We start from the raw sequence: 11,076 nt of genomic DNA, 5'->3' as shown, positions 1-11,076 counted from the left end.
ATGCCACAAGGCTGTTTGTGTTTCCCTTCTATGCTCTGAGCACTGAAAGCAGCAGAGGAGGGAATTCTCAGGGTTTCAGCACTTCCATGTCCAGCCATACAAGCCCTCGCAGATGTGGCTGATCAGTGTTGCTGGCTGCTTTCATTCATCAAGCGGAAACAAAAGGAAATGCGAGCGTAAAATGCATTTCAATGTCTGAAATAGCCACTGCAAGCTGCATGGGGCTAAGGAAGGATGTACCGGGCAGGACAGACCAGGCTGGGGTCTGGAGCACTGGGAATGATACACAAAGAAACCAAGCTAGCACTGTGACTGCAAAAGCACAAATTGGTCAACAGTGAACCCCAAAATAAGAAGTGACTGCCTGCTCTTAGATGCAGAGGATATTTTAGTCCAGCCTCTAGTCCAAATCTTTCTTTTGGTTGCCTGAACTCTGCTTTCACAGAGCATTTTGGTGCACATGGACACCAAGGTTTCTGCAGTGTTCCCTTTTTTTGCTGACTTTTGCTGATGCATAGCAGTTTTTGACTCTGAAACCTCTAGATCAGCAATGACTCTCCTCCCTGTACCCCTCACAATGGATCTATCTAGTTTACCCCCTTTCTGGAAGTATCCAAGGAAGATATCACCAGGCTTGTGGGGAGAAACATTTCATTTTGGGCTTACTCTCCCCAGATATTTTTATCTCCAGGGGCCAGCTTCTGGACCACTCCGCTGCTAGCAAGACTTGAGGCTGTGACATATGCATCCTGAAGCAGATCTCTAAAATGGATAGCACAGGATAGAATAGAATAGCATATTTCAGTTGGAAGGGGTGGATCTGACAAATCACTTCTTTTCACTCTGAGGAAAGTGTGCGATGCCTAGCCCTGATGTAGGCTAGCAGGGAGACTCTGCCTTGGCAGTGTCAGCTCGGTGTGGAAGTGTGGCAAACACCTGTGAGCAGGGATAGGAATATTAACATTTTGCACAGTTGCAGTACGTTATATCCCCCGACTTCTCCAGCCATGTATGTTAGGATGTCTGATGATGCTATCTGGCTCACCCCCTAGGCTGAGATATCAGAAGCAGTATGGTCATTGCCTCCCCTAGCAGCCATGGCCCCAAGCAGCCCATCTAACCCTTCAGGCTACACTCACAGGTCACAGGGTGACAATTCCTGTGACATGGGAGTGTCACAGGAAGGTGTCCACTGTGACCAGGAAGGGTGGGCAAAGGGGTTGAACCAAGGGGTCTGGAGCTTCAGCGGGCACGGGGAGTCAGGGTTGACTGCCTGAGGAGGGAAGATGTCCTCAGCCTCCTGCTCCCCTCTGCCCTGTCCCATCTCCTGTCAGTCCTGCTCCTCCTACCCAGGCAGCTCTGGGAACGTGTGTCCAGCCAGACCAGACCGGGGACCGTGGGGTAAGCACTGGGATAGGAGTGGGGATGTCAGGCAGACGTCCTCTGTAAAGACGCTGTCTTGATCAGAGGAGGATGGTGCATGCCATTGCCCCAAGGTATCGGAAGCCATCTCTGCTCCATTTACAGGACTCAAGCGCCTGAGTTCCCCGGGGTGGCTGTCCTCTTACCATCAGTGCTCCAGTTTTGGACTCAGTTTATAACCAGATGTTAGGCCGAATTTCTGTTGTAAAGGTAAAAACCACTGGTACCGAAGCGCCTTGGGCCGCGACGTCGCTGTGGGCTTTGTGCAGGCAGAACGAGCGCCTTGCTCACAGCAGTGGGGGCAGAGTTCAGGGTCGCCAGCCCGAGCTGCTCCCGAAGAGGGTGTCCCCGCTTAGCCCTCTGCAAGCCGCCTACCTCCCCTCACTGCCCACCTCCACACCTGCCTTGTCTGCTTGCTATGCCAGCCTGGCTTGCCCCGGTCTGTCTCCTGCTTCACCCAGCTATCAACCGGCTGCCTTCAGCTTAGGTTGTGAGCTCTTCCAGCAGCGTTAGGGCCTTTAGGGACAGAAAACAGGGAGAGTGGGCACAGTGTCGCTGTACGCCAGGGGAAAACCTCCTACTCCCTCCCCGTCACGAGTTAAAGAGCTGCCTCCTTCCCTGGAAAGGGCCGGCTGAACAAGGACAGAGCTTCTCCACAGCCCTTGGAGAGCGAGGAGGTGTTAGACCTGTCTGGGGAGCACCAGCCCCACGAGCATGTCGGGGAGGAGGCCTTGCTGAAAACCAGACATGTTCTTGATTGCTCAGCTGCTTTGGGGATTGATAATCTGGCCGCTGTTTGTTGCAAACCTTCTTGGCATGTTTCAGGCTGTCCTCTCCTTCTACAGACTGATAGGCTGCAAACTGCCAGGGAGCCTGGAAAAACTCTAAGTCTAAAAAGGGGCATATTCACTACCCAAGACAAACACCTCTTACCCTGTCCTGAGGCTGCAGCAGGGGCCGAACCTCCCCCCATGTCTCCCAGCCATGACAGGAGGAGGAGGAGGACAGCACCTTACAGGCTGGGTTACACCCAGCCTTTGTGCCACTCTGAACCATGGGTGACCCTTGGGGACACAGCCGCCTGCATCCGGGAGGAGGGACTGAACCCACCGTGTTTGTGGTTCCTCTAGTTGCAGGCATTAGCCTCTGAGTTGAAGGCGGGTTTCACAGAAGCGATGCAGGAGCTGTCACGAATCCAGCATGGCGAGTACGCCCTGGAGGAGAAGGTCAAGAGCTGCCGCTGTGCCATGGAAGAGAAAGTGGCCGAGATGAAGAATTCCCTCAACACATTCAAGGTAGGAGTGTGATGGGGGGTGGGGTGGGCGCTGCATACCTGCCACATTAGCTTGGATGGCACGGGGCAGCATTCGTCTGCCTCCGTCAATCCTTCCTGTTTGCGAAGAAAATGAGCTGGCAATTGTTTCAGATGTATCTGGTGCAATGCCTTTGGCTCTGTGTCACCCCTGACTACTCCAACCCAAACGTAACCCATGCCCTGGTCTGTTTAGCCTTCTCGATGGGCCATGAGGCAGTGCTGCGAGCTATCCTGGGCACAAACAACCCTTGCTCTGGGCTGCACATGCAAAGGGCATATGGCCTGTTCACAGGCTGCCGCTGGGCCACTGTGCCATACCTCTCCCTGGGTCAGGTCTCCTGCATTTCCTGCAGGAACCAAAGCTGGTGGGAAGCAGGGAATTAACACAAAACCCTAAAACCTTTTGAAGTTGCGTTCCCACACGGCTGAGAGGAAGTGCTGCCTGGTTTGATCCGGTCCAAGAGTATAAAGACAAAGGACTGGAGAGAGAGCCTAGCAAGAAGGCTTGATGTACCAGCCAGCATCTCCATGCAGAAACTGGATGACTGCCTGTGAGGAGGCAGGCGGAGGAACTGTTTTATTGTTTTTATGGTAAATTTTCCCCATGGGGTTTTGCTGAGTCAATGATACCTTGTGAAGTTAAAGGGGGCTGCTTACTGGAAAAGGCTGTTACTGACCCTGTGACAGGGAGAGACGGATGGCACGAGGCAAAAGGAGCCCTGTGATCCCAGATGAGCAAGGGAGACAAGAAGTGTAAGGGCACATGGCAGCGGTCTCAAAGCAACCAGAGGCAGGGTTATCCATGACATTGTTATGGGGGAAAAAGGGGGTTTAAAATCCAGATACAAGGAATTATGCAAGCAGCAGGAGGGACAAAGGCTGCTCTCCCTCTGCTCATGCCCATGTTGACTACCCAAACACTGAGCTCCCAGTGAAGCCACCTCCTTGCTTGGGGAAAATCCCTCTCCTTCAATTTACAGGAAACTCTTGAGTCTGTCTCCTCCATCCTGCTGCTCACATTGATGAAACCTACAGAACTTCATGCATCAGAGTGCTCTACATCTGAGTAAGGCTTGGTTGCAACTGCCTGAGGGAGGATGTGCTCACAGGGAGGTTACAGAGGGCCTCATTTCCTTAGGAAACCAGGCTAAAAAGGCAGCTCCAAGGCCTGACTGGCAAAAGCTTATACATGTGAGTGATCACACTGGGATCTGAACTAAATGCAACATGAATACACACGCTGGAGAACTGCAGAGGGAAACATGCTTCCCCAGGCGCAACTCCAAATGCCTTTAAAGGCAGGAGTTCTCCCAGTGCTTTCAGTGGGTGGTGGATGAAGCCCTGTGTCTCCATCTCCCACCAGTACCTTAACCATGTGACATCATGCTGGCTTGGGCGAGTTGCCTGTAGTTGAATTAAGGATTGCCATGCTGCGCATGGCATGTATTACACACACTGGTCTTGCAAAGGAAGAGTGCCTAATCACAGAGCCACTCTCCACAGCACCCTGAAGCATCTCTAATGCACACCAGCCGGCATTCAAAGCTGTGCTATGTAAGGCTGATGGGCACCCTGGGAATGCTGTGCTTTTGCCTGTTTCTCAGGAGGAGCTGAGCGATGCAAAGTCAATGATTGAAGAAATCAGTGCCAAGCAGGAGGAAATGCAACAGAAAATTGAGCAACTGCAGCAAGAGAAACGGCGGGAATCACGGAAAGTGAAAGCTAAGTAAGGGCCTGAACTCCAGGGCTCTGGAAGTGCTAATTAGCAGTGGTGTCCATTTTGTTAATTTCCTTAGAGCTTAACTTCTTAATCTTTTCCTGGCTGGACATGTGTATCAACCCTGATTATTACTGGAAGCTCTAGCCTTTAGTTCACCCCAGGCTTTTAGACACATACCCCACAGAGCAAGCCCAGCAGAAAAATACCAACACCTCCCTGGGATTCCAACAGCAAAATACCCCCAGCAGCTTTCAGGGAAACCAAGGCCTGGTGAAACACACAGACCTGCGAGAGCTGTTAGGGCGGGAGTCTCCACCATTACAAGCTAGTGCTAAGGCAGCGCTATCCATAGCACTGCAGTTTCCCTTTCCAAGCATGCAGGACTCAGAGGGCTCCTAATGGTGCAGTCATGCTCTGCTTTCCTGTCACCAGGCTTTTCTTCTCTGAGCAGGGTCATACAGAAGCATGTTTGCACACTGCTGGGCCACACTATTGCTGTGATGAAGCAGACAGCTTGTCCACCTTGGCCCTGATTAGCCTCCTTCTGAAAACAGAGTTTTGCTGATGAGTGTACAGCTGCGTTGATGCAAACACTTTGCAAATCTAGGCCAGCCCCTTAGCTAATTAGCACCATTTAATTAGATGAAACATGCTCTGCAAAAGAACAAGTCTGAAATAACCTTCACCTCTAGCCAATGGAAGTTACTTCCAGAACATTGTTCATGAACTGCATCAAAGCCAACTCCTTTCCTGGTCACTGCTGGAGTTGTCCTACTTCTGACTTGGTGCTTGTACTTATACTGGTGTCTGCCACGACTGTAGTGTAGGAACTTTACCTGTAGCATTCATACTTTCCAACTGTCTCGTTCTTTGTATTTGTACAGAAGAGCACAAAAGGATGATCATGGGTCACAGACAGTGCCTACACCTCTCCAGGGCAGCCCATTTCGATCCATTAACCTCCCAGAACCTGTGCTGATCAATGAAGATTTTACAAGTCTTTTACACAACGTGACTTATGAAAAAGGTAGGAAATACAGTAGGAAAATGCAGTGCCTTCCTCAGGAACAAAATCCAGAAAAAGGTCACTAGGGTAAGAGGACACCAAGGTTTACTCAGGTGCCAGCAGCACAAAAAGAGAATGGGGGTGCTCCCCCCGCCAGCACTGCTCCTGGGTCTGTGCACGTACCTCGGCACAGTGTCTCAGGATAGCAACGCTGGTACTGGCCTGGATTCAGGAGATGCTGCTCTGTCAACACTGTCCCAAAAGCCATTGCTTGCCTCCTCCAAGGAAAGGGAAGCAGGCTGGATTTTCTCCCCTGTAATGCTAGTGGCAGAGATACATATCCAAGTAGGATCCCAGGACAAAAATACTACAACCTATGAATTTGTTTCCATGTAAGGAAGCAGGGCACAGAAAGGAGGATCACAGGGACTGGACTGACAGGAGCACCTGGTGTCATTAAGGGGCCAGATCAGTGGCTGATTTGACAACGGGGCATTGGAGCTGGTACATATACACACTAGGCTACTGGTGTCACTGCTCCTTGCATGTACACACTGCTAGGAGAATCACTGCCCCTTGTAAGCTGCTAACTCATGGTGTTAGGGTTACACCTTGACCAGGAAAACTGCCAAACACTTGTGAAGGTTGGAATCAAAGAAAAGGTGATGGACCGCAGCCTTTTTTTCTATAATTAACTTTGGGGGTCTAAACTGGTCTATCATCCTCTTGCTGTTCAGATAGGAAGATGCTAAAACACATACGTTTAAAATGTCAACAAAGGCAGAGATTGGATGAAAACCATGTACTGTTTTCTACTCTGTTCCGCTCAGAATCTGGCCAGTCATGTTCCCCCTCTGCTCTCCTCTGAGGCGGTATGTTAGCCCTCTCCTTCACATCCCTCTTGCACATCCACCTCTGTCACCCACTTCTCCCACTGCCCCTTTCCTTCCAGTTGTCTCACTCCTCCACCCCTCAATAAGCTCCTTTCCGCTCAAAATGGCAGCTGTGTCTCTGTCAGACCTCCATCCTCTTCTTCTGCCTGTGGGGTGCTCTACCCAACCTGTACCTACTGAGCAAGGACAAGCCAAGACTGCTCACGTTCCTCTGCAGTCATACAGCATCAAGCACAACAGGGACCCCCATGTTAGCCTGCCTGCAGGTGCTACTGAAACAAAGACTGCAACAAGAGCCACAACGCTAAAGATCCTCCTTAGTGGAAGACCTAACAGGGGTGTTTCCTTAGCAAAAATGTGAGCGACTGGAAGATGCAACCATACTGACTGGGCTTGGAAGGAGGAAGCCTGCTCCACAGCTGCCTTCTGTTGTAAAGTTTCCCTTTGTTCTTCAACAGTGTCTGACACCAGGATCATGCCAATGGGAGAAGGAAGTGTGAAAGTCATAGCAGGTCCAGGTAGGAAAATATCAAACTGTCAAAAAACAGTAGGACAATGATTCAATTAGAGTGCTTACTGCACTGAAGAAATGCTTTCAGGGAATGCATTTCACAGGAATGTCTTTCACTTTGCTATGTACCTCCATTTCATACCTGCAGTTGAGATATGAGGGCAAACCTGTGTCCCTGAAGTGCCAAATACCTGACAGACAATGCAAAGGACTGGTATTTGGCAGGGAAAGCCTTTCTGTTGCTGCTTTCGCAGGTTCTAAGTGCCTTTGCAGAAAGGGAGAATTGAGGCTTACTGATGTGGCAAAGAATAAGGAGAGTGCCATTTTGCCCCTTGGGAAGAAGTGCTCTTTGCAGTGACTACACACCAGCAGAACTGGTGAACTGTTTATTTGCCCACCAGCTTCCAGATTCCTTGAGACGTGTCTGAATAATAATAGAGGAGTTTTTTCTGGCAAAAATAAAAATTGGTCAGAAGTAAGAGAAGGGTATAGTCAGGGGAGACTAAGGATCCTGGCCAGCAAAACGACACATAAGAACAACCATTAGATGTTTGTGCTATTCACTAGAAGCACTCACTGTTCCAGATGGTTCTTTTGCATGAATCCACTTGAAAGAGAAGAAAAGCTACAGAAAATGGTTCATTGCGACCCAAATTAAAATTATTTGCATTAAAGCAATTCCAGCCCAATGGCTCTAACGCCCCTGGCAGCCTACTCTACCTTCTCTGTGATTTAATAGCCTCAGACTATCAGTCCTGCCGCTGCTGTATAATCACATCACACTAACAAAAATTTTAAGTCACGACAGTTTACATCCATTGAGAATAGCATTTAAATCCAAATCATAATAATACTTCCTGTTTCTACAATACCTGCCAATATGTGTCATAATACCAAGTCCTAAAGTGTCCCAAAACCCTAAGTGCAACCATACTTGGAATATATGTTTTTTCTTTTCTAACATGTGTCTAATTTTGGACCTTATTTGGCCTGAAAGTAAATGCTAGAAGATTGCAAACCTTGTTCTGCCAAAGTGCTTGCCAACTGCACTTCTGTTTGTAAATTAACACTTTAAGGCTACAGCCCTTGTGAAGCACAGAGAATGCTTCAAACACTCCTTCCGGTACTTCGAATGGATGATAATGCAGGTTAGCTGCCTGCTGTAGCATAACCTGTCAACAGAGATGTCAAGATCCATACAGCTGTTTGTCATTGCAGGAGCAACCATAGAGGCAGATGACAGCCTCAAGCCTTCCTTGACTGTAACAGAGGGGCAGTCGAAAGTGCATCTGCCATCAACAGTGTGGAAGCAGCCCAAGGACACCAAGGACTGGGGAGATGAATACATTTCCAAAGAGCAACCAGAGAGAGGGAAAGACATGGGCCAAAGCAGATACAGCTCAGCAGACAACATTATATGTGAACCCTCTTTGGCTGGTAAGGACAGAGTGGAAAACTCTGGCTACAGAGGCTCAAAGCTGCATTCACATCTAGTGTGAGCTGCTCAGTAATCAGCTTCTACAGGGGGAGACACACAAGCCAGTTTCTCTTGCTAGAGGGGGAATGTCTCAGGGCCTCAGTCTCCAAGACTTCTGGCCTTTGTATTTGCTGGTCTGTGCCACTGACAGAATTGCTCTGCACCCAGGACACCCATTCTCCTTTCCAAGACCTGGCAGGTTCAGAATACTGATGGGATTGTGACAGTGTAGTTGCTTAAGTGGGTGAAAAATGCAACTTCCCGTTCTGGAGGAAACTGGATGTGAATGCCTGGTATGAGTTGTTTTGCTTTTGATTGCTTGTTTTGTTATTCTTAGGAAAAAAAAATAATGATATTCATAGGGGAACACACATTTGCTTTGGAGCTTTCTTAGCAAACTGTGGCTCCAGTCTTGTCTGGGGCATGCTGTAGCATCAGGCTAGAACTTTATATTTTGGGGAAAGCGGACACACAAAGACAAGACATTGGTGTCACTTTTCGACAGTTTCTCCTTTCATGATTTCATGTCAGATCACCAGTCTAACATGAGGCTCTCCTTGAGGTCAGGCATTTCCTTATTTTTAAAATTAACCATTATCTTCTGGAAGCTAAAAGACAGAACATCGCTTTGGAGCTGCTGGAGTCAGAAAGGAAATATGTCATCAACCTTTCCCTAATCCTGAAGATCAAGGCCACATTGCAAGGGCCAGATGTGAAAAGGAACACCAAAGAGAGAAGGTACTTGATTTAATGTGCTCTCTTTTTTGGGGAGTTTTCTTCAGTCAATATTCTTTCTGCTCATCCTCTCTCCCATTTTCTTTCATCCACACAGAGATCTTTGAACACTTAGAGCTTATTTCTGGTCAAAAATTGGAGGCACTGGAAGGTTTTTGCGGTGATTAAAGACTTTCCTGCCTGTCCTTGTATCTTGTTCACCTTGCACCCCAAACTGTTTCACCACTACTTCATTTCAGTCTCCTGAGTCCCATCAGTATCCTATTCTTCTTTCACATACCTCCTGCCTGGGTGGGAATAAAGCTTTGTGCATTCACTGCCTGCTTCTCCCAGTCCACAACTCCAGCTCTAGAAGCTGCTGTGGGCATAAGCCCCTGGCTAGTGGCTGCCATCCCTCAGGTATCGATATATACAGACATACACACGTATTTACATGCAGATACAAGACCAGGGAGACTCACTCAGCCCGGCAGTTAAACCCAGCTCTTTGCAAAGGCCATCCCCTGCAGCAGCTTACTTCCCAGGGTGGGACAGCTCCCACAGATCTCCCCATTCACTCAGCTTTGGTCTGGGAGTTTCCAGCCCCTAAGCACATCTGGGGAGCCTAGTCCTTGCTAGCTCTCTCCTTGTTGGCTCTTTCCGCTGGCCCTTAGAGTCCCACATCCAAGGAGTCATTTGACAGAAGTCCACTGTGGGACATGTGGTACATGGGTTGATGTGGACTCATTCAGTTACATGACATGCACAGTTCAAACTGAAGCAACATAGTCCAACGTTAGTTTTTATTTTTACTCTTTTTCCCTAAGACCTTTCCATCTGGCAAAATATTTCAATATTTGACATATTTATTCTGATTCTGGATGAAATCAGCATGAAATGACAGAAAGGCAGTAGCACATTTTGACCAGCTCTGAATCAAAGGGTTGGCTTGGTAAAGGGCCTAACAAATCAGACAGCATACAAAGCTGGGGAGCTCTCCTCCAAGAACTCTACAGGATGGCTCAGGACCATGGTCCTGCTTCATTAGCCACAGCAGCATTGCCTTGGGCTTTTTAGTTCTGCAAATTCTGGTCAGCTACACAATGCACTGGGAGTCAGCCTAAGAAACCTTCAAAATAGTGTAGTAATAGCCTACTGAAAAGGGTACCTGCATGTACATAGCAGCCAAAACAGGGCCTCACGGTGCAGCCAGTACTCCAATAAAAGTAGTTAATAATACCTGTGTTTAAAGCAAGCCTATGCTGACCATCCATGAAGGCACACTTTAGCAGTACCTGCTTAGGGCTGAGCTTCTGCTCTGTGTAACCAGTCTGATATCATCTCCCTTCAGTTTCTTCCCCAACTCTTTGCGGTACCTGGTCCAGCAGCATGTAGATTTACTTCATGCTCTACAGGAGCGAGTCTTGAGCTGGCCACGACAAGGGATCCTAGGAGACATCTTCCTGAAGTTAACAAATGATGAGGTATGTTACAGACCTCTCTGGACTCTTCTGCTATGATTCATGATGTGCTGATGGCCCATAGGTGTGCCAAGATACCTTGCAGCAGAAGGGCTGTGCTGTGAAGCTGTGGCTAGGGTAAGGCCTTTCAACCAGCCTCCTTTGAGCAGAGTCCCAGTGCATGGTAACCCCTTTGTTATAGTACTTGGTTGGTGAGGGAGCTCACATGCCAGACCCACCTGGGGGCATGCAGCCACATAGCACAGCCCTATAACAAATGCATGAGACCTAGACTTGGTTGCGGGAGCCACGCATAAGCCGTGACAGCTTGGATGCCAGAATGCATCTCTCTGATCCACGTGGTGATCCTGAAGGAGGTAAACTTCCTGCCTGCTTCACAGACACAAGCCTTGACAGCTTGGATGTCTATGTTCACAGTGAGGGTGTGAAAAGAGTGTGTTTCTTATACGTCCCTTCCCCTTTGCTCAGAGTTATGACAAGTGGCTGGGCAGGCCCCTTATCCTATATGGTTTGTAGCCCCAAGTAAAACAGAACCTG

The 11,076-nt window shown here is 48.8% G+C and overlaps 1 protein-coding gene across 1 annotated transcript in view; it reads left to right on the top strand.

Annotated features, from left to right (window-relative positions):
- Nucleotides 1-1,605: 1,605 nt before the first annotated feature.
- Nucleotides 1,606-11,076, top strand: part of LOC104163306 (rho guanine nucleotide exchange factor 33-like) — a gene marked incomplete at its 3' end in the record, with an annotated part of 9,943 nt that continues 472 nt past the window's right edge. Inside the window, exons 1-8 of the mRNA XM_009702263.1 lie at nt 1,606-1,632; nt 2,553-2,717; nt 4,342-4,463; nt 5,342-5,484; nt 6,815-6,874; nt 8,086-8,304; nt 8,953-9,082; nt 10,410-10,542. Of these exons, the coding sequence (XP_009700565.1) occupies nt 1,606-1,632; nt 2,553-2,717; nt 4,342-4,463; nt 5,342-5,484; nt 6,815-6,874; nt 8,086-8,304; nt 8,953-9,082; nt 10,410-10,542 (999 nt within the window). The remainder of the gene's footprint in view (nt 1,633-2,552; nt 2,718-4,341; nt 4,464-5,341; nt 5,485-6,814; nt 6,875-8,085; nt 8,305-8,952; nt 9,083-10,409; nt 10,543-11,076) is intronic.

This window comes from Cariama cristata, unplaced genomic scaffold (genome assembly GCF_000690535.1).
Source record: "Cariama cristata isolate BGI_N322 unplaced genomic scaffold, ASM69053v1 scaffold38776, whole genome shotgun sequence".
NCBI classification, from domain to species: domain Eukaryota; kingdom Metazoa; phylum Chordata; class Aves; order Cariamiformes; family Cariamidae; genus Cariama; species Cariama cristata.
This window is presented reverse-complemented; position numbering and strand designations above follow the sequence as displayed.